The sequence below is a fragment of the Protopterus annectens genome, chromosome 3.part1 (genome assembly GCF_019279795.1).
Source record: "Protopterus annectens isolate FY-2018-M chromosome 3.part1, PAN1.0, whole genome shotgun sequence".
Classification (NCBI taxonomy): domain Eukaryota; kingdom Metazoa; phylum Chordata; order Ceratodontiformes; family Protopteridae; genus Protopterus; species Protopterus annectens.
In genome coordinates, this window is record NC_056732.1 from 421,765,316 (window position 1) to 421,793,023 (window position 27,708).

At 39.9% G+C, this 27,708-nt stretch overlaps 1 protein-coding gene across 1 annotated transcript in view; it reads right to left on the minus strand.

Moving 5' to 3' along the window:
- Nucleotides 1-10,261, minus strand: part of PAXIP1 (PAX interacting protein 1) — a gene marked incomplete in the record, with an annotated part of 1,449,657 nt that extends 1,439,396 nt beyond the window's left edge. Inside the window, 1 exon segment of the mRNA XM_044066884.1 lies at nucleotides 9,989-10,261. Coding sequence (XP_043922819.1) covers nucleotides 9,989-10,075 — 87 coding nt within the window.
- Nucleotides 10,262-27,708: the final 17,447 nt, after the last annotated feature.

Consider the following 27,708-nt stretch of genomic DNA (forward strand, 5'->3'; position numbering starts at 1 on the left):
AATGTGAGTGTCAAAGAAAGGCCACTGTCAACCTGGGTCCCCAGGTCCCTGATAACCTCTTCTGTGCTTAGTGGATTGCCACCTATATGGTAGCTTGGGGTTACCTTGTTTTTCCCGAAGGGTATGACTATACATTTTTTGGCGTTTAACTTCAGGCCATGGCTCTGGCACCAGCTATCTGTTTCCGTGAGTCCCTTCTGAAGGATATCCGTGTCCGATGCACTTTCCACTATGGCGCCCAGTTTGCAGTCGTCTGCAAACTTTGTCAGCCAAAGTCCTCCCATGTTGGCCTGTACTTCTGAGAAGTAGATGCCAAACAATAGGGGGCCAAGGACCGAGCCCTGTGGGACACCACTTGTGACCGGCTTACGAGCCCTGTGGGACACCACTTATGACCGGCTTGGAGTCTGACACAGCACCAGCAACTCTAACCCTGTGGGTTCTGTCCTTAAGCCAGTTTGCAACCCATCTTGTGACATATGGGTTTACATTTAAGCTGGTAAGTTTTTCTACAATACCCGAGTGGGGTATTGTGTCGAAAGCCTTTGCAAGATCAAGGTAGGCTGTATGGACTGCCTCTCCCTCATCAATGGCCTTGGTGACTGTTTCGAAGAAGTCGACCAAGTTCAAAAGGCATGATCTTCCCTTGACAAAGCCAAACTGGGTCGGATCCAATGTCTTCAAGTCCCCTATATCTTTGTTTATGAGCTCCATTATGATCCTCTCCATAGCTTTGCAGACTAGACTTGTTAAGCTTATGGGGCGGTAATTACCAGGGTCCGTAGAGTCGCCGCCTTTGTGGAGTGGGACCACAGTTGCCGTACGCCACTCCTTGGGCACGTATCCTGTGGTAAGGCTGAGATTAAACAGCTGCCTTATGTGCGGGTTTAATTCCTCATTTAGCTCGTGTAGCACACAGCCGGGAACACCATCCGGTCCCATTGATGCTGTGTTTTTAGCTTTAGAGAGCAGCTTTCACCTGCGCATTTGAGATGTCCGGGAGGATACACGCGTCTGTGATAGTTATCTCTCCTTTGGGGGGGGAGAGGGGGGCGAAGTTTGCACTGAACCTGTCTGCCAGTATGTTGGCAATGTCTGTGGGTTCAGTGATTTTTGTATCATTTTGGACTAATTCTGAGCATATCTGGGAGTTTCCACCCAGGTTCCTAACATAGCTGAAAAAGGCCTTATGATTGTCCTTTGAATCCATGGCAATTTTTCTCTCAAAATTGGCCTTAGTTGATTTTATGAGTGCTCGTATTTTTTTACTAATAATGATCAGGGGTGACTTCCCTTTTATGGATTTTGTTCTATCATGTAATAGCTTTCTCCTCTTATTGTAAAGGTTTTATTTGGGATTGCCTGATCCATGCAGTCCTGGAGGTGTTCATAGAAGGCATTTGTAAGGGCTTCCGCAGCTTGGGTTGTGGTTTCCTCTGGCTCAGGGGCCTTGAAGGATACCACACCAGTCTTGAGTAGTGTGAAGTTTGCTTTAGAGAAGTTCTTCACTATGGTCTTTTCTGTTTGGGGTGGGGGCGGGATGTGGATTTCCAGTGAGATTAGTTTACGATCAGATCTCACCAATGAGGGATATACTTCCGGTGTGGAGCATTTTGTCCCCATGTTTGTGACAATGAGATCTAGTATATTTTCTCCTCTCGTGGGAACAGTGACTAGCTGTTCCATGGCATTTGAATTTATGAACTCCAGGAACCGTTGGGCTAGAAAGTTAGGGCTTGAGTAATGTTCCCAGTCTATATTCGGGTAGCTGAAGTCACCCAATATGATGGTGTTTGGAGATACATTTATACCCTCCAGTGTCTTCAGGAAGGCTGTGTGGGGTTCCTGAGTTTGAGAGGGTGGCCTGTAGCATGCTACAATTTGTAGAGCAGTTTTGCCTATGGTTAGTTGCACCTGGATGGTTTCCGAAGCTTCATGCGTTGCCACCAACCTGGAGGTGTGGGTATCCTTTATGAATATGGATACACGCCCTCCTTTTGTGGTGTGGGCCGGGTTTTGGGGCGGAACACATGATATGAGGTAAAACCTAATAGTGCCGGGGTGCTCTCAGGAGCCTTGAACCAGGTTTCAGTTACAGCACAGACATCGATGTTCTCCATACTGAGAAGGGCCTCGAGTGCGTGCATTTTGAGATTTAGACTTCTGGCATTGAGCAGCATTACCCTCAGTTTCTTCCCATTTTTGTTTTCTAGGGTGGTAGGTTTAGAATTTGAGCCTTGCCTAAAAAGGCACTATGGGGTGGCAAGAGCCTTAGCCAATATCCGGAATCCCAGGGGTGACAGGTGCAAGCCGTCCCTTGAAGCAGCGTGGCTTGTCAAGCATGTCATCCCAGGCAGACAGACACTGGATCCCCTTTGAATGACACCAGACATTAAGCCAATTGTTAAAGCTGAACATCTTGTCTCTATATTGTGGCATCATTCTTGGTGAAGGAAGGATACTGCTCAGGGTTAGGGTCATACCTGCCTGGGCTACATAATCAGAGAGCTCCTCTATGTCTCTTTTCATGTAGTCCAGGGAGGTACGTCTCAGGTCGTTCACACCAGAGTGGCCAATGAGTGCGGCATATTTGTACTTGCCGTGGAGTGACCCAAGTGCTTGTGTTATGTGGTGGATTCTAGCTCCCGATAGGCAGCTTACTGTGACCCTCTCCTTGTTCAGCCTGGTGAGTGGGACGTCAGTGTGTCTGACTATGGAGTCACCTATGACAAGTATGTTTGGTGTTGTATTTGGCCTTAAGGGCTGTGACTGCTTTGCACACTGCTTTTGTGGTTTATGTGTTGCTTGTGGGGTGTCTTGAGGTAGCAGTTGTTTGGGTGTCTGCTTTGGAGGCCTCTGCTGTTTAGGTAAATTTTACTCAGAGCCTCCAGTATGTCTTTGTGTGTTTATGTGTTTGATTCAGTGGAGTGGTAGCATTATGTGAGGCTGGTTTTGTGGTGTGTGTAGTTGCCTTCTCCTCCTGTCTGGTCTTGCCAGTCCTGAGTTGAGAGAGCTCAGCCTCCAGTTTGGCTAAATAGCTGCATCTCTCGCAAGTATTTGTGTTATGTGGGAGGAGGAGAGGGTTGTCTGTGTACATGAGGCAGTTATAACATTGCCTCAAGATTCCCAGATTCACCAGCTGGACCGGAGAGGAGATTGACAACTGACCTTTGGACATGCTAGAATAATATTGGGAAATCCTTAATTGAAAACAAGGGCCAGTGGGGAGTGAGGGTGTAGTGCTTTTAATTTTTAGTGCTGACTTATATAATTGCTTTAGTGAGCAAGTGCCAGGTAACTTGAGTGCAATAAGTTACAAGTAACTAAATGCAAAAGCGACAAACAGTAACTTTCTTTCAAGTGAAACAAGGAAAAAAGTACAGTAAGCAATGCAGATATCACTAGTGATCCACAGAAGCGCTGAGAAGTTGCGTATTAGGTGGAATTAGCTTCCAGGGAAATAACAAGCAAACAAACAACAAGCATATAAACAAAGCTAGATTCAGCAGGCCTGGATCTAGTCTATGCTAGAGCAAACAAGGTGAACCAATTTCAGTAAGATACAGTTCAAATATTCAGGCACTATAAACCTTTAACCAGAAATTCCCAGCTCAGAAGGGCAGAGTCCAGCCTCTTCTCCCACAAGAGTGCAGACCACGAACCTTCTTAATGTAAAATAACTGGCCTGAAGCCCAAGTGCCTAAACCAGAACTAATACACTTGGACACTGGGCTCTCAATCAGCAGTTCCCAACTTAGAAGGATGAAAGCTACCTGTCCTGCCACCACAGTGCTTGCCACAAACCTTCCTAATGTAAAACAACTGGTCTGAAGCCCAAGTGCTTAATCCAAAAGACTTGAATGATAGCTACACTTTAATCAAGTTACAACCAAGCAGTAATAAATACCATTGAATACTTTAGAGAATGTCTGGATTAGTGCTCAAGTTACACAAACAAAGCTAGATCCAGCAGGCCCGATTCCAGTCTATGCCACAGCAAACAAGGCGCACCAACTTCAGTAAGAAACAGTTCAGATATGCATGCACTATAAGCATTTAACCAGAAATTCCCAGCTCAGAAGGGCAGAGTCCAGCCTCTCCTCCCACAAGAGTGCAGACCACGAACCCTCTTAATGTAAAATAACTGGCTTGAAAGCCCAAGTGCTTAAACCAGAATTAATACACTTTTAGAATAACAGACACTGAGCCCTCAATCAGCAGTTCTCAACCTAGAAGGATGTAAGCTACCTGTTCTGCCACAACAGTGCAGACCACAAACCCTCTCAGTGCAAAACAACTAACTGGTCCGAAGCCCAAGTGTTTAAACCAAAAGGCTTAGAATGAGTTACACCAAGCAGTAATAAATACAATTGAGTATTTTAAGATGATGCAAAAGTAAAAGAAGTAGGTAAAACACAAGTACAGTAAAAGCAGATGAAATTTTTTTTTCCTGAACAAGTGCTGAGATCAAAGAAACAGATTTGAGTGCTGAAACTAGAAAACTGGCTAGTTATAAGAAAAAAAACAAGCTAGAAGGCTTCCCTCAAACACAGAAGGGCTTGGGGGCTCAGAAGCCTACAAATAGTCTGTACCACTTAACAAGAAAGGCAGGAAATAAACTTAATTCTTTGTTTTTTCTATTTCCCAGATGCTCTCTTTGTACACAGTAGGAGTGCCTGAAATCAGAATATGATCTCACTGCACTCAGTTGCGTGAGCAAATGAGATGGGCCCAGAGGCAGGCTGAGGGGCGGGCAGTGTCAATGCCACTAAGATTAACAGCAAAACAAAATCAGAGTGGGTGGGAATAACTGAAGAGCAGAATAACTTCAGTTAAAAATTCCTTCAACACTCCTTCATACACAGTTTAAATCAAATTAAATACTGTATAATACTGTATTTTTTTTAAAAAGTGCAGATAAAGGTACTTAAATTCTCTTATACGTCCAGTTGAATATAACCAAGTTCTTAGCTGGCCAAGCTGAAGTTTTAAAGCAGGAATTATTTCACATGCACCAGTTTAAATATGCAAGGACAGGAAATCAAAGAATGTGGCTACCCCCACACCTGTAATTACTAGCAAATAACAAAATTCAGCCAACACTAGCTTCAGTTCAAGTTACTGAAGAGCAGAATAACTTCAGTTAAAATTCCTTCAACACTCCTTCATACACAGTTTAAATCAAATTAAATACTGTATAATACTGTATTTTTTTTTAAAAAAAGTGCAGATAAAGGTACTTAAATTCTCTTATACATCCAGTTGAATATAACCAAGTTCTTAGCTGGCCAAGCTGAAGTTCTCGTTCCTTTTTTTTGACAAATCACTGAGATGAACTAAGAATTAAAGTTACTAAATAAGGACAAGTGTTTGAGTTTCAGACTTCATATCCTTTACAAAATGCATTCTAGCAAATCCTGTTATTCTAGCAACTTTCTAAATGTGTCCTAGTTTTGGGCCTTTGTCCCCAACATTATAACTGCCTTTGTCCAGATTTCTTATGCTAAGAGCTCGAGAGGTATGGTGTGTGTGTATGTCTAAGAGGTAGACAGCATACCCTTCAGCTGTCCCGGTTTTTGCAGAATATCCAGATTTTTACCCCATTTTCCTCCTTAAAAAGGACTAAAGTTGCTAAATAACAGACATTTGAGTTTTAGACGTCATATCCTTTAGAAAAACGCATACTAACACAAACCCTGTTATTCGAGCAATTTTCTAAGTTCATGAGAGCAATATTTATTATCTGTCCCTATTTATTTTAGGCTTTGTCCAGATTTCTTACACTCAAGATTGAGGTGTGTATATATGAGAGAGAGTGAAATTCCCTACAGTTAGCAGATGGAATTGAGAGTTTCAAGGAAGAGAAATTTATTTCTTCTCATGCTAAGTATGCTTAAAACGTGGAACTGTTTTGCTTAGCAAATGGTTATCGCTACTGTGGTTTAGAATTTTAAAGCAGTGTTAGTAGCACAGCAGGTAGCAAATTTGCATTTTGTTGTAGAGGGCTGTAGGTTCTACTCCCACAGCATGTATATTAGTATTTTAAGGAGGTGGGGTGCTGCACTCCCGAGTATGTCCTCCTTTGGATGAGATGCCCAGTAACTATGAACCTATTTTTCAGCTTGACACCCATTCCAATATACCAGCTTACCGTTTTTTTAATGTAACACAGGCAATTTATTCTTTAAGGGCAGCAGGCACTGAATTTGTAGAGGAAACACAAATATAAAATTGTTTTCTAGCAACAACATTTTCATTAATTTCAGATCTCTTTAACATGGAATTATTCAGATGACTTACTTCTGCAGAGATTGTATTGACTGATATTGGTGAATTGTAATGACAGAAGTTTAAGTGGCCTTTTATGGTTGAAATGTTATGAATTTGTCAGTTTATTATTACTGGTTCATATGTTTTGTTTCATTGCTAACTGGAAAAATGTTCAAAACTATAAATTTAAAACACACACTAACAAGTAGTGCTGTATTATACAAGGGATACAATTCAATTATATCTTACAATTAATACAATCAGGAAGGTGAATCAAAGAACTTTTTGCATGGTCCTAAAAATATGTGCAAGGGGACTACGATTTGAAAACAGCCCAAAGGTAAACTTAACCTGCCACTGGCCAGATGCATTTTCTTGTAGGTTTCAATTCTGTTTCAGTGTATTTGAGATTCAAAAGTAGAGAAGGTCTGTTTTCACTGTTAAAACTATTGCTTTGTTTAGCAAATATCTATCAGTGCTTGTGCTATAACATTTGAAATAAAAGTTGTAAATTAAATTCAAATATCTGTAATATATAATCTTTGTAGAGGTAGAGTGTCTATGGCAACTGGAGAGAAACAGCCAAGTAAAGGGACACTAGGAATGGCGGTGTGTTTGGGGGCTCTGGGTTTCCACCCCGCTGCAAAAAATCCTGCGAGTCCCCTGTCTGGCACCCATGTCTCTTATGGACAGAAGTAGTCAGTAAATCACCCCCTACACGAATCAGAGTTGTGAGTCACATTTGGGTTGCACGGCTAGGCTTATAAAGGGCAATAGTGGTTGTTAACCTAGTATATACTTATGAAAAGTTGGCAAATTTTATTATTATTTATTTACATTTGTAGATCAGGAGGTGTTGGTGCTGCGGTGGCGTTGTCGCCTCACAGTAAGACGCTGGCCGGTTCGATTTTCAGCTAGAGCGTCTTCTGTGTGGAGACATGCGTGAATGGGCATACCTTTGTTGAAGGTTGTGCGTCAGGGCCGGCAACTCGGCACGTAAAAAATCTACTGCCAATCATTAGTGGACCAGAGTTCCGCTGTGGCGACCCCTAACCGGGAAAAGCCGAAAGACACAACAACATTTACATTTGTTGATCGGGAGAGTCCGACTGGACACATGTCCGTTTTCAGCCGAGGCCCAGGGAGAAAATCTCCACCTTCAAATGTTTAAGACATATACAATTACAGAAATATTTCATATAAGATTATAGACACTGTTGTAGAGCATAATACAAGATTAAAAAGTTGTACAACAGCTGTAGAACAAGAAATCTTCACTATCTTCGCTCCTTCACCCTTTCCATTCCTTTCTCTTTTTTGTATGTGTTAGTATCCTACAGAAACTTCTGTCTAGCAGCTTTTGATATCTACTGTAGTGAAAATATTGTGCATAAAAATGCAAGTTAACACCTATCGTGCATTATTTTACTATTAATGCGTATTGTTTAATTTTCTGTTACTGTGGAATTAGTTGCAAAACTATTGTTCGTTATACTTATCTCTTTGATGAACCAGAAACTGTTCTACTGTAACTAGTATTCAACCTTGGTTAACAAATTTAAATAAATAGACAAATTAACCAGTGCTAATAATTTTCACAGATAATCTGATAAACCATGCATCATCCAGAACGGACAGCAGCACTGACAAGATAGAGCTACATGTCTCAGAAAAAACACTGCTATGCTTGATGGTGGCAGATGGACCAGCAGAGTTTCAATTGCAGTGTTGTGTGAGCCAAATATTACTACCTGTCTCACAAACCCAGTTGTGCTTTGCTGAGTGACAACTGGAGCTTAGCACACAATTAATGTCAGGAGTGCCCAAAGAACTGGCAGATCAGGTGGTCCAGCAGAGTGGCAGAAAGAGTGCCTGGCAGACTATGGTAGTGGTCTTATCAGACAGCCATTTCACAGATAACAGTACTGTGCTAGACTAAGAGCTGCAGTCTTACAGAAACTTCATGCCAAGTGGCATGTCCAGTGGAACATCCGAGAGCCTTGACTAGACAAAGCCACCTCACAAACCCAGCAGTGCCTGGGCACACAACCCATGCTACTTGGAGTGCTGTATGAACAACTGTAGTGCTTTGACCATTCAGACAGCTACCTGACTCACAAACCCAGCAGTGCCATGTTGGGTGGACTGCCAGCTAGTGTCTGGCACTCAATTCATACCAGTTAAAGTGTCAAGTAGATAATGGAGTGTTGAGTTAATCAGTACCGTGTGTTAACCAGACAGTTTCAGTCACAAGGCTAGCAGTGCGGATCAGCAGAGTGCAAGCAGTGGCACCAGTAAAGACTGAATGGCAATAACAGAACATCTGCTATCAGAAGAAAAGTGTCAGGGGAAATGGCAGTTGGCACCAACACAGAATTAAGGCTGTGGTACTACAACTGACAAAAATGCAATGAAAGCCAAATCCTCAAAACTGTTTGGTACTATGCATGCTCACAGACACAGATATACACTGCATTTACAGTATGTCCTGTCTCAGTGCTCAATGAGCAAAATCAAGGGCTGCGTTTAGTACTAAACATGCTCATAGACAGAGATATACACCGCATTTATAGTATGGTTCAATGAGCAAAATAAAGAGCTGCAACCATGAAAGTGTGCATGCTATTTTGTTACTGCAAATACTTAAATTTTGCATCCTTTTACACTTTTTGCATCAATAGCAGACACCAAGCTGTTCCGTATTTAAGTTAACATGGTTCAAATTTTTTCACGTAGGATTTCACCATTGTAAACACACAGCGCTACCAACCAAGTACACACGCACACCCACCCAACTGTGACACAAAAAGTTTTATTATCCCAATTATTCCTCAAAAAAACTACAGGATTGATTTGTCACTAAATCCAAGTTGCAGGATGCACAATTCCACATTACATAATGGTTCCAAACAAAATGAGAGAGAGTCTGGACTAAACATTCAACCTTTCTATGATCAGAAATACACAAGTCTTTAGGGGCAATAAGAAGTAAACAAACTATAAAATTGAAATATGCATTCATACAAATAGCTTTCTCTACACTAACTAATTTGTTCAATTACTATAACTAAACTAAAAGCATATTAGGCAAAATGTTGTCTACATATGTACCGTTTTACAGTTAGACTTGGGGATTAATAGCTTTCAAACAGAAAAAATAGTGCCTGATCAGGTCGAGCGGGGGGGGGGGGCACAGTTACAAAAAACAAATAAAATGGTATTTCTTACTGTAGCTAATTTGCTCCACACTCTAAGCACATTACAAATTGTTCTATTTAACTTTACTGAGAAGAAGACACCTGTCAGTACCAAACAGGAAGTTAATCGTCAGCATCCTATCAGAGCAACTACCACCAACCATAACAAGAGAAACCGTATGCTGCGCAAGCGCATCGTCTAGCTACTTCATAAGGCTTTTTTTAAATACTGGTCAGACTGACAACATATAATCCATAATGGCAGTAACCTAGCGTCGTGCAACGTGCACAGCACTTCATACAAACATTTACCGTCTCGCACTATATCCAACCTGCTTTAAGAAGTTGAAACACAAGGCCCCAGACTCTTAGTACATACTACTTAAGCTCTAGGGAGTTAGGAGCAACGGGGCAAAAATCCCTTAAACACTTAAGTACCTACTGCTAAGTAACTCTAATAGGAGGGCAAAAAATACCCGGGTAAGTTCCAAAGCATAATACTGATCAACCAAAACCATTACCTGTGGGTCGATGTCCCCTACTACATAAAATTTCACATCTTTGAACATATCCTCTGGCACCTTTAGCTCCTCGTCTGCAACTGCCATCTTTCCCCTAATTTATTGTAGGATAAATTTCTTAGAACACTTTATGAACTTTTGCTCCAATACATTTGACATATTACAATCCAGCAGGATAACACGCACTTCGTACTATCTTAAAAAATCAATTCCGCCAAACTGCAGCGCGCGCTGTGGGTTGCCACCATTCGCTGTCCTCATAGGGGTGTGCCTCAAATAAATATGGGTCAAGAACTCAGTTTCTACTACATTAAGTCAGAATTTTCTGAATACTGATACTACACTATTTGTAACGTAAATTAAGTTTTTCTACTTGTGGCCGGTAGTTTGACTTTTGTAACTTCATAACTATGTGTGTGTTTGTTTTGTCCCTTCCCAGTTATAGAGAGTTAAGATGCTCTTTTGGGAAAGTGGGAGGTACCTGTATGTCCTGTCTTCGAATTGCCGATTTTTAGGGGTGAGTGTTTATAATGTGTTTGCTCGTGGTTTCATAGCCACAGGTTGTGTTTTTTTGCGAGTTACGTAGAAACTCAGGAACACATAAAGAGTGTTATGATTTTTCACGCTTTGTCAAATCCGTAATACAAGAAACAAACGTCAGCCGGACCAATCGGCTGCAGTGTTGTAGCTTATTCTGGAACCTGACAATTTCGTAGAGGTCCGAATGCCCATTCCTTGACTTAACTAAACCAGTGCAATAAGCCGCAGCTACTCAACGGCGAGATAAAGAATGGTTTACGGAAGAGCTGTAAAGAAATTTAGGAAAAGCATTACAGTGCAATCCTGGGACAGTGTATTTAACAATGGATAGTACATGTTGTGCTGCCAGCACTGCTGACTACCAAGAGCAATTTATCCAATGTTCAAAGATGTACGGATGTTGAAATTGAGCGGTACTGTCTGTACCGTACCTGAGGTCTTTGGGGCGGAGCGTATTCGCCACTGCGCTTCTCGTCTCAACTGCCCATATTTTTCATTACTGTTTTCTTCTGTTGTCGTACAGTTAGTGGTTTTCATGCAAATCACAATGGATTTAAGGTAATGAATAGTGACATACACATGAGTTTCAGACGTCATAGCCTTTGGAAAAATGCATGATAACACAAATCATATAAGTTAATCAGAGTATTATTTAAAACATGTTATTTTTGGGGGGCCTTTGCACTCCCGGCCATTATTTTAGGGTTTGTCCCGATTTCTTGAACTAAATAGGTCGTGAGGTATGTTTTGCATACAGAACGCATTTTTTTTTTGCTGTCACCAACAAAAAGTATTCATAAATACTTATCGCTGCAACTAGCATACCTCTCAACTATCCAGGATTTTTACTCAAAATTGCTCTCTCCCTCCCAAGCCGTCTTGAAACTGCAAGGTTTCTCTTTGCGAGGTCTTTGTACACGTGCCTTTCTTTAGGGGGGGCTGAAAGTGGCAACTGTCAGATTTTAGGACAAAAATATTTCATAAGTTTTCATAACAGTTCTGTTAAAACAGTTATTTTTTTATCTGAACCACCTAGATATTCAATGAAGTAGCTTAAACAACCCAAATGCTACAAGAATAAGTTTTTATTTTGCCAAAAAAGTGAAGAGAACTCTTTGCACTAGACATGGGTATATTTTTTCCTGTGAAATCAAACTTTTTTTTTTTTCTACGAAAAATATCCCAGTTTGGCACTGGAAAAGGTGGCAACCCTACGAAACTGTCGATCTGAAGAAAAACGTTCTAGATTACATAATGAATTATAGATTTTTACTTCACTTCAGAAAATTCTGGTTAATTCATATTTTAATGTTCCATCAGCTTTTTGGGTTAATAGAACTGATATTTAAAAATGTCCTTAATTATTTCAGATTTGTCCCTAGAGGTAAGAGGTTTATCAAAGTTGCATCACCTGGACTTTTCAAGCAGGTTTGGATGTCGCTTTAATGATTGGCAGTGGCTGCTGTCAAACTTAAGTACCGTTGCCAGGTCTTCAACCACCAGCTTATACTGTCAACTATTTTTGTCATCAACCCCCTTTTTCTGCATGGGGTCAGTATGTTGTCAACTGTTGCTATCTCTCTATTCAGTATCATTCTCCCACCTTCTTTGACACTCATGCCTAACTGTTGCAGGTCTTGGGTGTACTAGGCTAATGGCCCTGGAGCCTTTACAAGCCTAGCTTATAGGGTTACCCTGGTATTGTGCTACCTGACCTTAGTTCCCAGTGCCTCTGTCGAGTAAAGCCACTGGAGTGATCCCTGGGGTGAATTTTCTATTTCCCATGCACTCATCAAGACTTCTCTTGAAGAGGGCCAGTGAGGTGCTCTGCTTGACATGTATGGGAGGTCTATTCCATACCATGGGCAGTCACTGGGTTATGAACCTGTCCCTCCAGCATGTTCTGTTGATAGCGCCCTACCAGGGACTGATTTTCTCTCTGCTGTCTAATGTACTCTAATTTCCATAATCCAATTTTCTTGTACTCTCTCCATGCAAAATGGTCCACCTAACCTGCAAAGGGCTAGTAGCTACTTGTTTAATGTTAACTTACAAAGAGCTTATTTGACAAAAATGTCTTTCTGCAAACGTTCAGTTTACCCAACCTCCAAAAGGGCCAGTAACCTTCTGTTTAAATGTTAACTCATTAAAAGCTTATTGCATAATGTATTATATTTCTGTAAATGTTTTAATTGTTCTGTACAAATCTTTGTTATTCTTTTGTAACGAGTAATATGTAACTTGTAATATTTGGAGCTTTTCTCCCCCGTCCTCCATTGAAAATTGTCTCTTTACGGCCCAGTGGACTTCCCCAGTCATCAAACTTAAATAAATAAATACAAATTGTAGTGTTGAGGTCTCTGAAGCATATGGTGCGGAGGGATTGGGATTTCTTTAGATGTAGCATTTCTCACAGAGCTGGGTCAGACATGGCTTTGTAAGTCAAGCAGAGATCGCCTCTAAGTAGGCAGTATGAGACAGAGAATAGTTGGGGTTTTTTTAGTCTGTCCATATAGAACAAATGTTTAAGGCCTAGGATCCTCTTTGTGAGGTACTTTTGCAGCCTCTCCAGTTGTTGCAGGTGTTTAGTGAGGTACATGTCAAATGGGGCATTGCAATCGGATGATTCGCCTAATGAGGGAAGAGTAGAGGGAGACAATGACCTCTTTCTTCCTGGATGCAAAACCCTTAGTAATGACCACAGTGGCAATATGGTGGTCAAAAGGGAGGTTGCTGTCAACCTGTGTACCCAGATCTCTTATAATGCCTTCTTTGTTCAGTGGACTACCATCGATGTGGTAATTCATGGGAACTGGGTTTTTAACATAGGGGATGACAACACATTTTTTGGCATTGAGCTTAAGGCCATGGTTCTGACAGCAGTCGTTGGTCTCGGTGAGGCCTTTCTGTAGCATGTCAGCATCACTCCGGGCGTTAATAATAGCTTCAAACTTGCAATTGTCTGCAAACTTTGTCAATCAGAGTCCATTTGTGTTGGCCTGGACTTCAGAGTAGTAGATACCAAACAGGAGAGGACCCAGGACCGAACCCTGTGGGACTCCACTCATGACTGATCGTCAGTCTGACTTGGAGTTAACTACATTCACACTTTGGGTTCTACCTGTGAGTCAGTTTGCAACCCACCTAGTGATATAGGCCTAGCTTAGTGAATTTTTCTATGAATTCTGAGTGGGAAATGGTATCAAAGGCCTTGGCCAGATCAAGGTAGGCTGTATGAACCACCTTGTCTTCATCCACAGCTCTGGTGACTGACTCAAAGAAGTTGAGCAGGCATGATCTACCCTTCACAAAACCAAACTGTATGGGATACAGAGTTTGGGGATTCCCTATTTCCTTGTTTATTAAGTCCATGATGATGTGTTCCATAGCTTTGCATATCAGACTTGTCAGGCTAATATGGCGATAGTTCCCAGGTTCTGTAGTCGCTCCTCCTTTGTGGTGAGGGATGACTGTAGCAGTGTGCCATTCGGTAGGGACAAAGCCTTAGGTGAGGCTGTGATTGAGCAGGGCACGCAGGTGAGGTGCCAGTTCACTTTAGTTCATGTAGAACACAGCCAGAGATATTGTCAGGTCCCATAGAAGCTGTATTCTTGGCCTTGGACAGTGCTGTTTTAACCTGTGCAGCAGTAATGCTGGGTGCCTGTCATTCTGGTACTGTGTCTGGTCCCTTGGGGGGGGGGGAGTTGGCACTGAATCTGTCGGCCAGTATATTGGCAATATCTCAATATCTGTTGGCTCGGTATAGGGTGTACCATCGTGCAGCAGCTCAGAGCAAATCTGGATATTGCTGTGGAGATTCTTTACATAACTATAGAAGGCCTTGTGGTTATCTATTGCAATTCTGTTTTCATAGCTAGTTTTAGAGGATTTGATGAGGGATCTCCACTTTTTGTTGAGGCTGATAAGGGAGTTTTTCCAGTCTTGGGACTTCACCTTATTCCTCATCAGTTTCCTCCTTCAGTTGTAGAGTTGGTTTATGGCAGGGGACCACCAGATTGGCTTCTTTTTTTTTTGGAGGAGAGCATCTTGGTTCTATTGGGTATGGCGAGATACATGTATTTATGTACGTGTTCGTACAGTGCATTTGGTGTATGATTTGGCGGTCATGCAACTGATCTCCATTTGCATGAGAGCCATGAAGTTAGCCACCTCTGCTTTTAGGAGCCCAAAGTTAGCTTTGGAGAAGTTTTTCATGGTGGTTACCTTTGCAGGGGGGGGGGGGGTATTTCCAAGATGATTAGTTTGTGGTCGGATCTAACCAGGAAGGAGTTGACTATTGGTGTAGAGCAACGGTCGACCATGTTAGTAATGATCCAGGTCAAGGATGGTGCTACCTCTAGTGGGGGTAAGAACGAGCTGGTCCAGGGCATTGGAATTAATGAATTCCAGGAAACGTTGGGCAAGTGTATTGGTACATGAGTAGTTTTCCCAGTTAATGGAGGGGTAGTTGAAGTCGCTTAGTATGAGAGTATTAGGTTGGACCGTAATATTCTCCAGGGTGATTAGGAACATGGAGATTATCCAAGTGCAACTAACTCTGGGCAAAACCGCAATCCAAATTGTAGCTTGCTACAGACCCCCCACCATGCCCCAGGATTCACACTCCTCATTTCTTGATACACTGAAAAGTATTAGGGTACAACCCAACACCCTAATAATGGGCGATTTCAACTACCCCACCAATAACTGGCAAAACTACTCATGTACCAACTCTTTTGCTCAACGTTTTCTAGAATTCATAAATTCAATGCCTTGGATCAACTTATTCACACCCCCACCAGGGGCAGCAATATCCTAGACCTGGTCATTACCAACATGGGAAACCGGTGTTCCACACCAGAGGTCAATTCCTCGGTCAGATTCTACCACAAACTAATCAGCGTAGACATCCACATCCCACCCCCAGCCCCAATTAGGGAAACCATCGTAAAAAACTTCTCAAAAGCAAACTTCACACTTCTTAAGACAGAAGTGGCAAACTTCATGACACCCATGCAGACGGACAATAGAGGTATGACTGCCGAATCCTACACAAATGCACTTTATAAGCACATACACGAGTGCATGGATCATGCTATCCCTAATAGAACCAAGATGTTATCCTCCAAAAAAAGGAAGCCAATCTGGTGGTCCTCTGCCATAAACAAACTCTACAACAGAAGAAAAAAACTGTTGCAAAAAAGAGTAAAATCCCATGACTGGAGGAACTCCCAGGACAACCTCAGTAAGAAGCTGAGATCCCTTATGAAATCCTCCAAAGCTAGTTACGAAAACAAAATTGTCACTGACTCTAAAGACAACCACAAAGCATTCTATAGCTATGTCAAGAATCTAAATGGGAACACTCAGATCTGCTCTGAGTTGCAGCATAATGGCACTAAATATACAGAACCAACTGATATTGCCAACATCCTAGCAGATAGGTTCAGTGCTAACTTTACCCCCCTCTCACCCCCTAGAGGGTCTATCTCTATACTGGAAGAATGCAAAGTTCCTATAATCACGGCTGCACAGGTAAAAAACACACTCTCCAAAGCCAAGAACACAGCATCCATGGGACCTGACAATATCCCAGGCTGCGTTCTACACGAACTACAGAATGAACTGGCACCCTACCTAAGTACCATGTTCAATCATAGCCTCACCTCAGGCTTTGTACCCACTGAATGGCGCACCATGACAGTTATCCCACTCCACAAAGGGGGAGCCATGAATGACCCCGGGAACTACCGCCCCATTAGCCTGACGAGCCTGGTCTGCAAGGTCATCGAACATATCATCGTGGAACTCATAAACAAAGACATTGATAATCTCCAAACTCTGGACCCTACTCAGTTTGGATTTGTAAAAGGCAGATCATGTCTCCTAAACCTGATTGACTTCTTTGAAGCAGTCACCAAAGCCATAGATGAGGGTAAAATGGTTCACACAGCTTATCTAGATCTCGCCAAGGCTTTCAACACCATCCCCCACTCTGGAATTATAGATAAGCTCACTAAACTAGGTATAAATCCCTATGTCACAAGATGGGTTGCCAACTGGCTCACGGACAGAACCCACACTATGAAAGCGGATTCCAAATCCAACATCAGACAAGTGGAGTACCACAGGGTTCAGTCCTGGGTCCTCTCCTGTTTGGTATCTACTTCTCTGAAGTGCAGGCCAACACAGAAGGTCTTTGGCTAACAAAGTTTGCAGATTACTGCAAACTAGGAGCCACAATCGAAACTCCTAATGATGTGGACAAACTACAAAAGGGCCTCACTGAGACAGATACCTGGTGTCAAAGCCATGGCCTGAAGCTCAATGCCAAAAAGTGTATTGTCATCCCTTTTGGTAAAAACTCTGTACCCATGAACTACCACATAGCTGGTAGTCTACTTAATGCCGAAAATGTGATGAGACCTTGGGGCACAGGTCTACAGTAGTCTCTCCTTTGATAATCACATTGCCACAGTGGTCAGGAAATCCTTCTACGTGGCTCATCTCATCACAAAAGGATTCTCATCCAGAAAAAAAAAAGGTCATTGTTCCCCTCTACTCATCACTTATTAGACCCATTATAGAGTACAATGCCCCTTTTGGTATGTACCTCACAAGACATCTACAACAACTGGAAAGACCACAGAAATACCTCACAAAGAGGATTACTGGCCTCAAACAGATGCCCTATGCAGACCGTCTCAAAAAACTACAGCTTTACTCCATCACATATCGCCTACTTAGGGGCGATCTCTGCCTAACATACAAAGCTATGTCAAACCCAGAGCTGTTGGACATGCTCCACTTAAAGAAATCCCAATCCCTCCGAGCTACACGCTCTAGGGGCCTTGACCTTGTCACCACAATAAACAGAACATGCTGGAGGGATAGATTCCTGCCCCAGAGACTTCCCATACTCTGGAACAGACTACCAACAGAGCTCCTCATTAGCACTCTTCAAGAAAAATCTTGATAATTGGATGGGAAATTCACCCCGGGGATCACTTCTGGCTCTGCTCGACAGGGGCACAGGAAAATAATTTTCTTGGGTGGCGAAAGCCAGGGTACATTTTTTTGGCTAGGCTTGTATGGGCCCTAGGGCCGATAGCCTAGTACCTACCTATGAACTAAGAATGCTCTCTACTTAAGTAACTTTTGTGGAGTCAGACAACAGGCAAATGTAGACTGATAAAGTCAAAACCTAGAGATGCAAAAAATGCTCAGTAGTGTTAATCTTCTGTGCTAAACTGCCAAACATGATCAATCAAAGCATTTCTGAACCATTCAGAGACTGAACCATTCTTAACCCTATATGGGCTTCTACGAGACTTTATGTAGTATCTTTTAGTGACAGCCGCTGAACTCTTGAGAAATAACTCCATCTGATCTGCCAGATGCAATCCTAATGTCATACTCTAGGTTGCTCAGTATTATTTATGTTACAATTTTTCTGACGTTTTTGTGGCCAACATCTACAACATAAGCTCTAGAAGGGGATTTCCAAGATGGCTGCATACTGATCAGCAGGCTGTTTAAAGGTCTGCTAAACTGAAAGCTAAAAATCTGTGAAAAAGCCAGTAAAGGTTATCAGTTTAATTACAAATCATTTGGCTAGTAATTACATTACTGGAATGTCACCAAATAAATTTGGAAAATGTAACAGAAAATCAACCAAAAAAGGGGAAAGAGAATAAAGTCTGGCTGGGAAGAAACTTGCAGCTGTTCAACAAAAAGCAGGTCAAGTTTCAGCTATGGTACAGGAGACACCTTCCAGTAATTTAGAGTAAAAAATAAATCTAATTGAATCAGAAGTGTTTAAAATAAGTGAAATGCTGATGGAATACATAAAGTCAAATGACAAAGGGATGGAAAATAGAGGAAACTTTAGCTATTCAGATGACCTAATATACCTGCAAATTTCAGAGAGACTGAAGTGAGGAAAAGGCTGGCTGACCATTAGGCTTCTCCTTTATAACTTTTTCAAAAACTAGTAGTTATAAGACCGAGGAAATACAGGAAAAACTGAGATTTATTTCTGTAGCGGAGAAACTGAAAGGAATAGACAGTATTAATTTTATGAAAGTGCAGATAAGTAACTAGGCTGATATTTCATAGTAGGATGAGTTAATTGAGTGAGTCCATCATATGTATGCTCCAAATATGGCCATAAGAAAGAAACCAAGACTTGTAATAGTAATAGCAAAGATAGAATTATACCTGCAGAAATAGCTGGTCCTGACAAAACTGTTGCAGAAAGGAAAAATATTAAAAATTAGGGACAACACAGTCTTTGTGGAAAATGATTATTCATTGTAAACTAGGCAGAAGAGAAGCATGCTTATCTCAGCAATCCGGGCCTGATGAGAGGTAGGTGTGAGATTCAAGTTTCTGTACCCAGCTATCGTTTAGTATTCTCACTGGAGGGTTAAATACATTTCTGGATGTAGAATAGGCTAAGGATGAAAAAAAAAAAAAAAAAAGATTGTCAGCAAAGAGTGATCAGCAAGTAAAAGAACTCTTGTTCCCATTCTTCAGACAATATAAGCTCATAGATTGCATTAAAGAAACATTTTCCATTATGCCAAAGGTAAATGCTTGAGTGAAAGAAAAAGCACAAGAGCTGACTAGAAGAATCATGTACCTTAGACTTGGACCAGGGACTGATGTTGGGAGATGGAGATGATCAGAAAAAAGACCACCAGTAATGCAAAATTTGTAAATAAACGGAAGAAGTATAAAGCATAAATCTCTTTAGGTATAGGATTAGATATGTGGAATGTGGCTTTGTCAGAAGAAGTGGCTAAGAAAGATTGGGATTTTGTGGACTACTGGTGGATGTACTGTAAAATATAAATTACACTTTCTGTAATTAATGTTTGGAAGGACACTGAATGAATGTAACTGTAAGAAAAGCAGTTTTTGTTCTTATTAATACTTGAAAAAAAAATGTCATGAAGTAAATTGCATGTTCCACTGTAAAGACCGCCAACTCAGAGTAACCTGTCAAGGCACCCCCTACTCTTGCTAACCCAAGAAAAAAAACATACTACTAACCATGCTTTTTTGTATTTTCACAAGCCTGGCAATTCCTCCATACAACTTGAAAGGCTAACACCTTCCCTGAATTGAGGCAGGAAATTAAAGAACACTTGTTCCAATAAGCCACATGCAAATGTTTCATGGCAGGTAGTATAACATAAGCCAACTTTTACTGATCCCATACCTATACCTTACACCATCTGTCCTTAAGTTATATTTATTTGATGTTTATGTACTGGGAAGGTCCAGCTGGGCCGGAATTAACCCATTTTCAGAGGAGGACCAGGAGAAAAGCTTGTATATTGTGATAAAAGCATAGTATGACAGTTCAGTGTACTGAGCAGCTGTGCGCCATTCATATCACTTACAAATATGAACTAAATTGTTTACCTATGTATCTATTTTGTTTATATGATGTACTCTGTGTGAACAATCTTTTTCTATCCATGTTTGCTATTAGTCTATCTAAAATTCGCTGAATGTGTATCCCCTATATTATCTTTTGTACTACTGATATATTCATATTGTATTGATTCTCCTGAGCTGATCCTGAAAATGGTCTACTGAAATCAGTGCTTTAGCCCAGTCAAGAAGAAGGAATAAAATACAGTGTGCTTTCAGAGATAGTTTAAATACAAGGCATAATGAGTCTTATCCATGACTGCTGTTTATTTTAAAAATATTAAATAAAATATTTTTTCTTAGTTGAAATATATTGAGGTTTTACATTGTAAAAAGGTACAAAAGGCTGTGAAGAAGCAAGTTAAAATTAATATAATGTGATCTTGGGCTTATGGAGGTAGGGGGTGTAAGCATTTATGGGTCATATTATATGAAGTATTAAAAGATGATTTCCCCCGTTTTTACAGAAGTAGATATCTAGACTAATGTCTTAAATTAAGGTATAGCCATTGATGAAAGGCATGGAAAATAGTAACTTTGCAAAGGCAATGAAAAACTACTATCTATTTTCGATTAGCAAATGCTTTCACTTGGAGCCAGGAAGTATACAGGTACAAGCAATTAATCATGAAAGGTATGAGCAGTGCGTTCTGAATGAAATTTCCAAATGTTCTTTCATGCATCTGCAAAGTTAGTAGCTGTTTTTTTCCATTCCCAACTGATTTTACTTGGAGAAGAGAAGTCTGCAGGTGCAAGCAATCACAAGAGATCTGAGTAGTGTGTTCTGAATAAAATGTATAAGGTAAAGCATAATTAACATTTAAAGGTATATTGGCAAGCATCTCAGTGAAAAATAAATGAAACTGTGGAAAGTAACTAAGCTGTAGAGTAGTTGCCTTAGTACTTTAGTGCATTTAATATAGCAGTGCACGGTTTATTTTATTTAAATCTAGCCAGTGCAGTTTTTCTTAGGGCTAAAAGTTAATGCTTCCTGAAAGCATACAAGCTGATTTTCACATATGGGCAAGGGATAAAAAAATAAGAAAAGAAAAGATAACAATCAGTGTAGGTGGGAACACCAGGCTCTATGGTCCACATAGGTAACCTTAATTTTAAAATGGGTAATGTGTTTGGGTGCAGCCATTGATGTGGGGGCAACTGCTGCTATACAGAGGGTAATTTTCCTTTTTGGAAAATGTATGTAGCTTTGTGTGTTTGTTGTGAATTAAAAGAATATGGGGGGGTGGAAAATCTGTTTTCTTTTTGAACGTTTTTATTGAAGCAAAAAGTGTAGGAAATGGGATATGGATGAAAATAGAGATTAAAAGACGCAACTACAAAAGAGATCAGTGTGACGGACATTAGTGTTGCATGTAAAGTAAAAGTTGGAAATATACATTCAAACAAGTTGTCATGTATAACAGGTGGGAGTAATAGTTTTTTATTATAATGACTACTCTGTCCATATTAACATGAGCTGTAAATGGCCTTACATGTATAGACAAAATGCAAATAGCAATATCACAGGTGATCCATTGGATAGAAATTAACTTGTGAACTTGACAAAGAAATTATTTCAGGGAAGACATTCAACAGAATACTGGGGACAAGGGCGAATAAGAGTAATAATGATTGCTAGATGGGACTGAATTATTGATAGAAACAAACCAAACTAAATAATGCCAGATTTTAGTAGTAAGAAGTTATTGGCATGGGAGTAGTATTACACAGGTATGCACTTATATTCCACTTGACACCACTATTATGGAGCTTAGGATAAGTTTGGTGGGCATAAGCCTTCAATAGAGAATATTATTTATAGGTGTGAGCTAGAACCTGATTTGCAGTTGTGAGGCTGTATCAGAGGGCATAGGAGGCAAGATAATACAAAGGAAGGTAGAATTCTGAAGAATTATATGAGAATATTTGTTATGAAAAAATTTAATTTGGTAGCAGGAATTTAGACATAATGCATATCTTATTTCCTGAGGTACAATAAATGAGATTGCATGGAAAAGAGTGTATGTATTTAATTGAAAGCTTTCAGACTTACCCAATAGATGTTTCAGGTCATGTACTAATAAAAACTAAGATAAAAATGTAGGGTAATGAAGTAAAATAGGACAGTGATGCTTTCCCACTTAAATGTGAAAAAGAGAAGAATTTAAGGAATGGGTAGTGTTAATGATTCTAGAGTTATTAGAGAAGATAGAAATTTCTTCTGAAGGGATAGCTAGTGAGTGGGATAAAATGAAAATAGACTTTTAAAATATGGCAGAAATAAGACAGATGGAGACATGTGAAATAATTTATAGTAATTGGTTGTCACTGTTGATTTGACCCCGGCTCCATGTGCAAAATTTTGAAAAAGGGGTTGTGGATGGATTTAGAGGGGGTTAACAAAGGTTAAAGTAATCCAGAAGAAGGGGAATCAGTCAGAACAAGAAGAGGAACAACTGCAGAATTCTAAAGGGAAAATGAGTTTAGAAAGGCTGCTGTTAAGCAAGTATTTCTTTTATAACAACAGAGCAGAAAAAAATTAATCACAACAGTTTGAGCAATAAGAAAGTAGAAAAGGTTGTCACCAAACTTAGAGAACCAATGGGAAGACATATATCTAGAGATCTTAAAGACAGCATGGGTCCTGTAAAGATAACTGGACTAGATGTTTCTCTGTTAAGGGGAGCATTGCAGAAATAGCATTATGTCTGTTTCAACTATTTGTGAAATTAGGAATTGTACCAACTCAATGGAAATATGTCTCACTTATTCCAATACATAAAGGTGGAATGTATTTGGGATTGAACATTTTAAGCCTATGACTTAGTTTTTACTCAGATATAGTTGAGGCTCTGGATGTGAATGTACCAGCTGATGTGATATATCTAGATTTGTCAAAGGCCTTCACCACAGTTAATCATCACAAATAATTAAAGGTTTAGAAAAACAGAAATGTAATATACCTGTTATTAAAATGATTAGAAATTGTTTAAGTAAAAGGACTGCTCATATGACTTTCCAAGGGTTGAAATTGAAAGAATTTATAATATTTGGGGGTATACCCTCAAGGCTTAATGTTGGACCGATATGTCTTAATTATTTATATGACTGCATTTCCTACTGATGACACATGCTGGGATTGGAAAATTTGCAGAAGACATTAAAGTTGATGGTGTGGTTATTTCAATAAAGGACCAGCATGGAATCAATTATATCTAGATACATAATATAGTTGGGCTTAGTGGAATGATAGGTGCTTTCCTGACTAAGTGCAAATACTGCGTATGGGTAGAGTGTAGCCTACTTTTACAACACAGATTGTTCTATTTTTAGGGAAAGTTTAGAATATGAAGATTTAGGAATTCTTATTAATAACCAATTGAGTTTTGAATCAATTATATCAACATTACTGAAAACTGTTTCACCTAGAGAAGAACTGGTAATAATTTCTATTTATGAAACCACTGTAATACCAGTAAAAAATATGGCTCCGTTTTCTTTGCTCATTCTAGAAATTATATTATTAGATCTAGAATAGTCAGCATTTTTTACAAAGAAAATTAGAGGTCCATCAGTTTTTCCACATGTAACCAAACTGAAAATGCTTAACTTGTTTTCTATGTAATCTAGATAATGGAGAGGTGATATAATACAGATTTATAAGTGTTTATCCCATCCTGATCTTGGTTGTTTAATAGAGCTCAATCTTCTCCAGTATGAAAAATGTACTAAAATAATATGCTTTTGCTAGGTTGATGCAAGAGCAAGAAAAAGATGGAACTCATTATCTCTTAGAATTAGAGAAGTAGATAATATCAATGAGTTTAAAAGTAAGTTTGAATTAACGTTTGTTGAAAAGGTATATTGGTCTTTATATAAGTGGACAGCTGCCAATAAAGATATCTGCTGAGGTCTGTGGCCATTGTTTGAACTTTGAATGTATTAGAGATATTTCAGAACTTTAAAAAAAATGCATAAAACAAAAGAATGAGAAACGAAGAAAAGGCACTAATGAAAATATTTATGGAAAATTTAATGTTGCCAAAGCTAGAGGATGGTGAGGCTAAGATTGGAAGAAATTAGGCAAAAATAGTGATGTATAATTGATTAAATGAGACATCCCCAGGAAGAGATTATATTCCTGTGGATGTTTGTAAATTAGGAGAGAAGAAAGTTACAAAGATCTGGAAGGTTTTGTTTAGAATTATTTTAACTGTATGGGAGGGGGGGGACTCATTGGAAGAAAACTGTGGTGACTACATTACCCAAAAAGAATAAAGACACTTCAAACCCTACTTCATATAGAGACATTTCAACTTATATACACTTCTGTACAAGCTAAGGGAATTGCAAAGATGTTGCCAAAATTGATCAATATGGATCAGTGTGGTTTTGTGGAGGGGAGGCAAACATTTAACAACATTAACAGAACAGTGATGATCCATAGGGAAGCAAATGGTAAGATGATGCCACTATGTTGGTGGGTCTTGATGCAGGGAAAACATTCAGTAAGCGTCAACTGGGATTTTATGAGTAGGATAATGGTAGTATTTTTATTCCCTGACAATAGGGTAAATAAGGAGGCTAAATAAGGGGCCTGAGGGAAGAATTAAGATGTGGTGGAAGTTCCTCTCTGATAAGCTGTATTTGAACAGAGGAACAAGGAAGTGATATCTTTCCCCTTTGTTATTGTTTAATATTTAGAGTCATTAGAAAACAAGATTGGAAAAAGAGAATGGAAAGGCAATTTACAAAGGAACAATGGAAGGACAGCAGTATATCTCCCAAGTATATAACACAGTCCAGAAGGTTTAGTTTTTTTGCACAGAGATGTTTGCCTAAGTGTTTGTAGTCTTCATCGAACGCCCCTTTGCTGACCAATAAACAGCGAACACTCAAATCTCCGAATGGCCACTTCAACAAATTTTTTTCTCAGGGGAAAAAATCGCTTGGCCAACCTAAAACCAAACAAACTTTCAAACCCTACAAAGTGGGGGGTTTGCCCCCACACCCCCCAACTAAATATACCAACTCCGCGATTGCACTACAGTGGGGAAAAGGGCAAATTCCCAACAATAGTCAAGCATCTTTTTTTTTCCCTGGGAAAAAATTCACTGATGTGGCCATTTGAAGATTTGGGAGTTTGCTGTTTATTAGTCTACGAAGATGCGTTCAATGAAGACATTTTTTGATAAGGTAATATAGACCCATTTGTGTAGCTGAAGCAGACTTCAGATGATTTTTCCTGAGGTGGAAAGTAAATGCTAGAAATTAATGGGAAAGAGGGATGTGATTTGGGGTATGTTTTGGGGAATGTAACAAGTTAACAGACTTTGTAAGAAATGTCATGGGAGCAAATGATTGTAACTAAAGAAATTATGCTTTTCAGTTTGGATATGGGGTCTGAATTGCCTATACATAGTAAGGTCTTACTAAGTTTAATATTATTTGTTGCCAAAACACAATTACTAGAAAATGGAAATCAAAATTTAAGATAATTGTTATTGAAGTACTGAATATTGTAAAGGAGGTAAAAGAACTGGAGCTAGGATCTTTAGGGAAGGGGAAATTACATACAAATTAATGGAATTTGTGGGAACAATACATGCACACTCATTTTCAGTAGGAAAAGGAAAAGCGAGGTTTAAGGGGAGACTGGAATTGTGAAATTTATGTAATGCTGGAGTGAATGAAAATTGTTAACTAAAGCCTTTACCTATACTTCATGACTACAATGGAAATCATATTATGACTTATTGTCTTTTCTATTAATGTATGTGCACTCATGTCATTATTTAAAATGTGATGATTTAATAAAGATGTTAAAAAAAACTCTTTGTCAGTGTCATATCTGACTTCGTCATACTGCTGACACATGCTGGACTGACCAGATCTCTCCTCAATACCATTCTGACAGATTGTATCCTCAGAACTTTGGTCCATATGAATTTGTTAAACAAAACATCAAGAGCTTTTCCATCAGCAACCCAAGATGGATGTCCTGCATATACTGCCTTTTATGTATTAGCTTCTTTCCAAACCTCCCATGTGAAGAAGTATCACAGTGGTATTATTCTAAGGCTCAAGTATCACTGAAGTCACCAGTGAAAGCCTGTAGTCTCACAAGGGACACTAGCATGGCCATCCAACCAATATCCCCATGGCCCCTTGGTGCCACCCATGCAGCCTTTTATTTATCTATTTTATTTTAGGTTATTTAAATTTATTGGCATGTAGACCACTGATCTACATAGGTTCATAGGTGGTTACTTGGCTGTTAACCCAAATGTCTTTATAAGCCTAGCTGTGTTTACTCGATATAATACTAAAGAAACCCAATATAAAGGATCTTGCCTAAACTCAAGATCTTTGTTAGCAATGCCCATGTCTAGGAGAATCATATATGAAATCCCCAGCAGGAATTTATGGTTTCTCATCCAGTCTTCTAGGCTATGCTTAAACAAGGTCATAGAGGGGCTTTGTTTGATGTGAAGTGGTAGCCTATTCCAGAGGAGTGGCAACTTCTGAGAGACATGTCTGTCTCTCCAGCAGGTCCTGTTTATGTGGCAGTCCTGGTTAAGGTCCCTGAAGTGGGTGACCCTTGCCCTATTTGGCTTGTGCAGCATTTCCATCAGGTTTGGATCCATGATTGCTCTGTAGGCCAGGCACAAGTCTCTTCTAAGTAGTCTGTATGCTATTTAGTACAACGACAGTGACTTCAGTCTGTCAAGGAATCCTCCACCTGATTCACAGGTAAATCGGAATATTGTCTTGCAAGTGCAAAGAAAGACAGTAGTAGTTGATTTTCTGTCAGCTTTTCCCGGTTAGGGGTTGCCACAGTGGAACTCCGGTCCGCTAATGATTGGCAGTCGATTTTTATGGTGCCGAGGTGCCAGCCCGACGCCCAACCTTCAACTAAGGCACACCCATTCACGCATGTCTATCAAATGCCACTCGACTAAGGAGAGGACATGCAGACTCCACACAGAAGGCGCTCCAGCCGAGAATCGAACGGGAGAACCTCTTGCTGTGAGGCGACAATGCTTAGTAAAAAGCTTAAATAGTACATATAACATTGATAACTTTTATATTGATTCGATATGTGAAATTTATAAAATTATGACTATTTATATGAGGTAGATTTGGAGCCAACTGGGTTTACACAGACAAAGGCTTTTTTTTTACTTCAGTCTGACAGTGACATACATGAATCAAATAATTTGCAGCTTTCACATTTAGAGGAAGACTTTATTTCTCTCTGTTTGGATAGCTACATTTATCTATGTTGTCTATTTCTTATTATACATTTATATATAATATATATATGTGTCCTTTAGGTATGTTAAATCTTGATTTGCAACATTCTCTTGCTTCAGTTAATGATTTTGTTTATTCCAACAGTGACTCTATTTTTCATGCTGCTTGTAGTAATTTTAAGGTACCAGTTTGCACAAATTAAACAAACGAACTGGAGGGTTAAATTGTCGGCTAAAATGTCAGAAGAGTTGTCTCAGGTTAAGCGATTATTAAAGGAAGAAGCTGTATGCATTTGAATAACTCTTGTTTAAAATCAGAAACTCCCTGGGATTCGATAAACTCTGTGTAGGCTTCACTCAAGGATTACACAGAGTTTATGTTCATGCAGTGAGCAGCAGTACTTAATGCATATTCATGCCGCTCAGTGCATTCAAACAAAAACAAGCAAGGTTTCATGGCTGGCAACAGTGTTGGTGGCT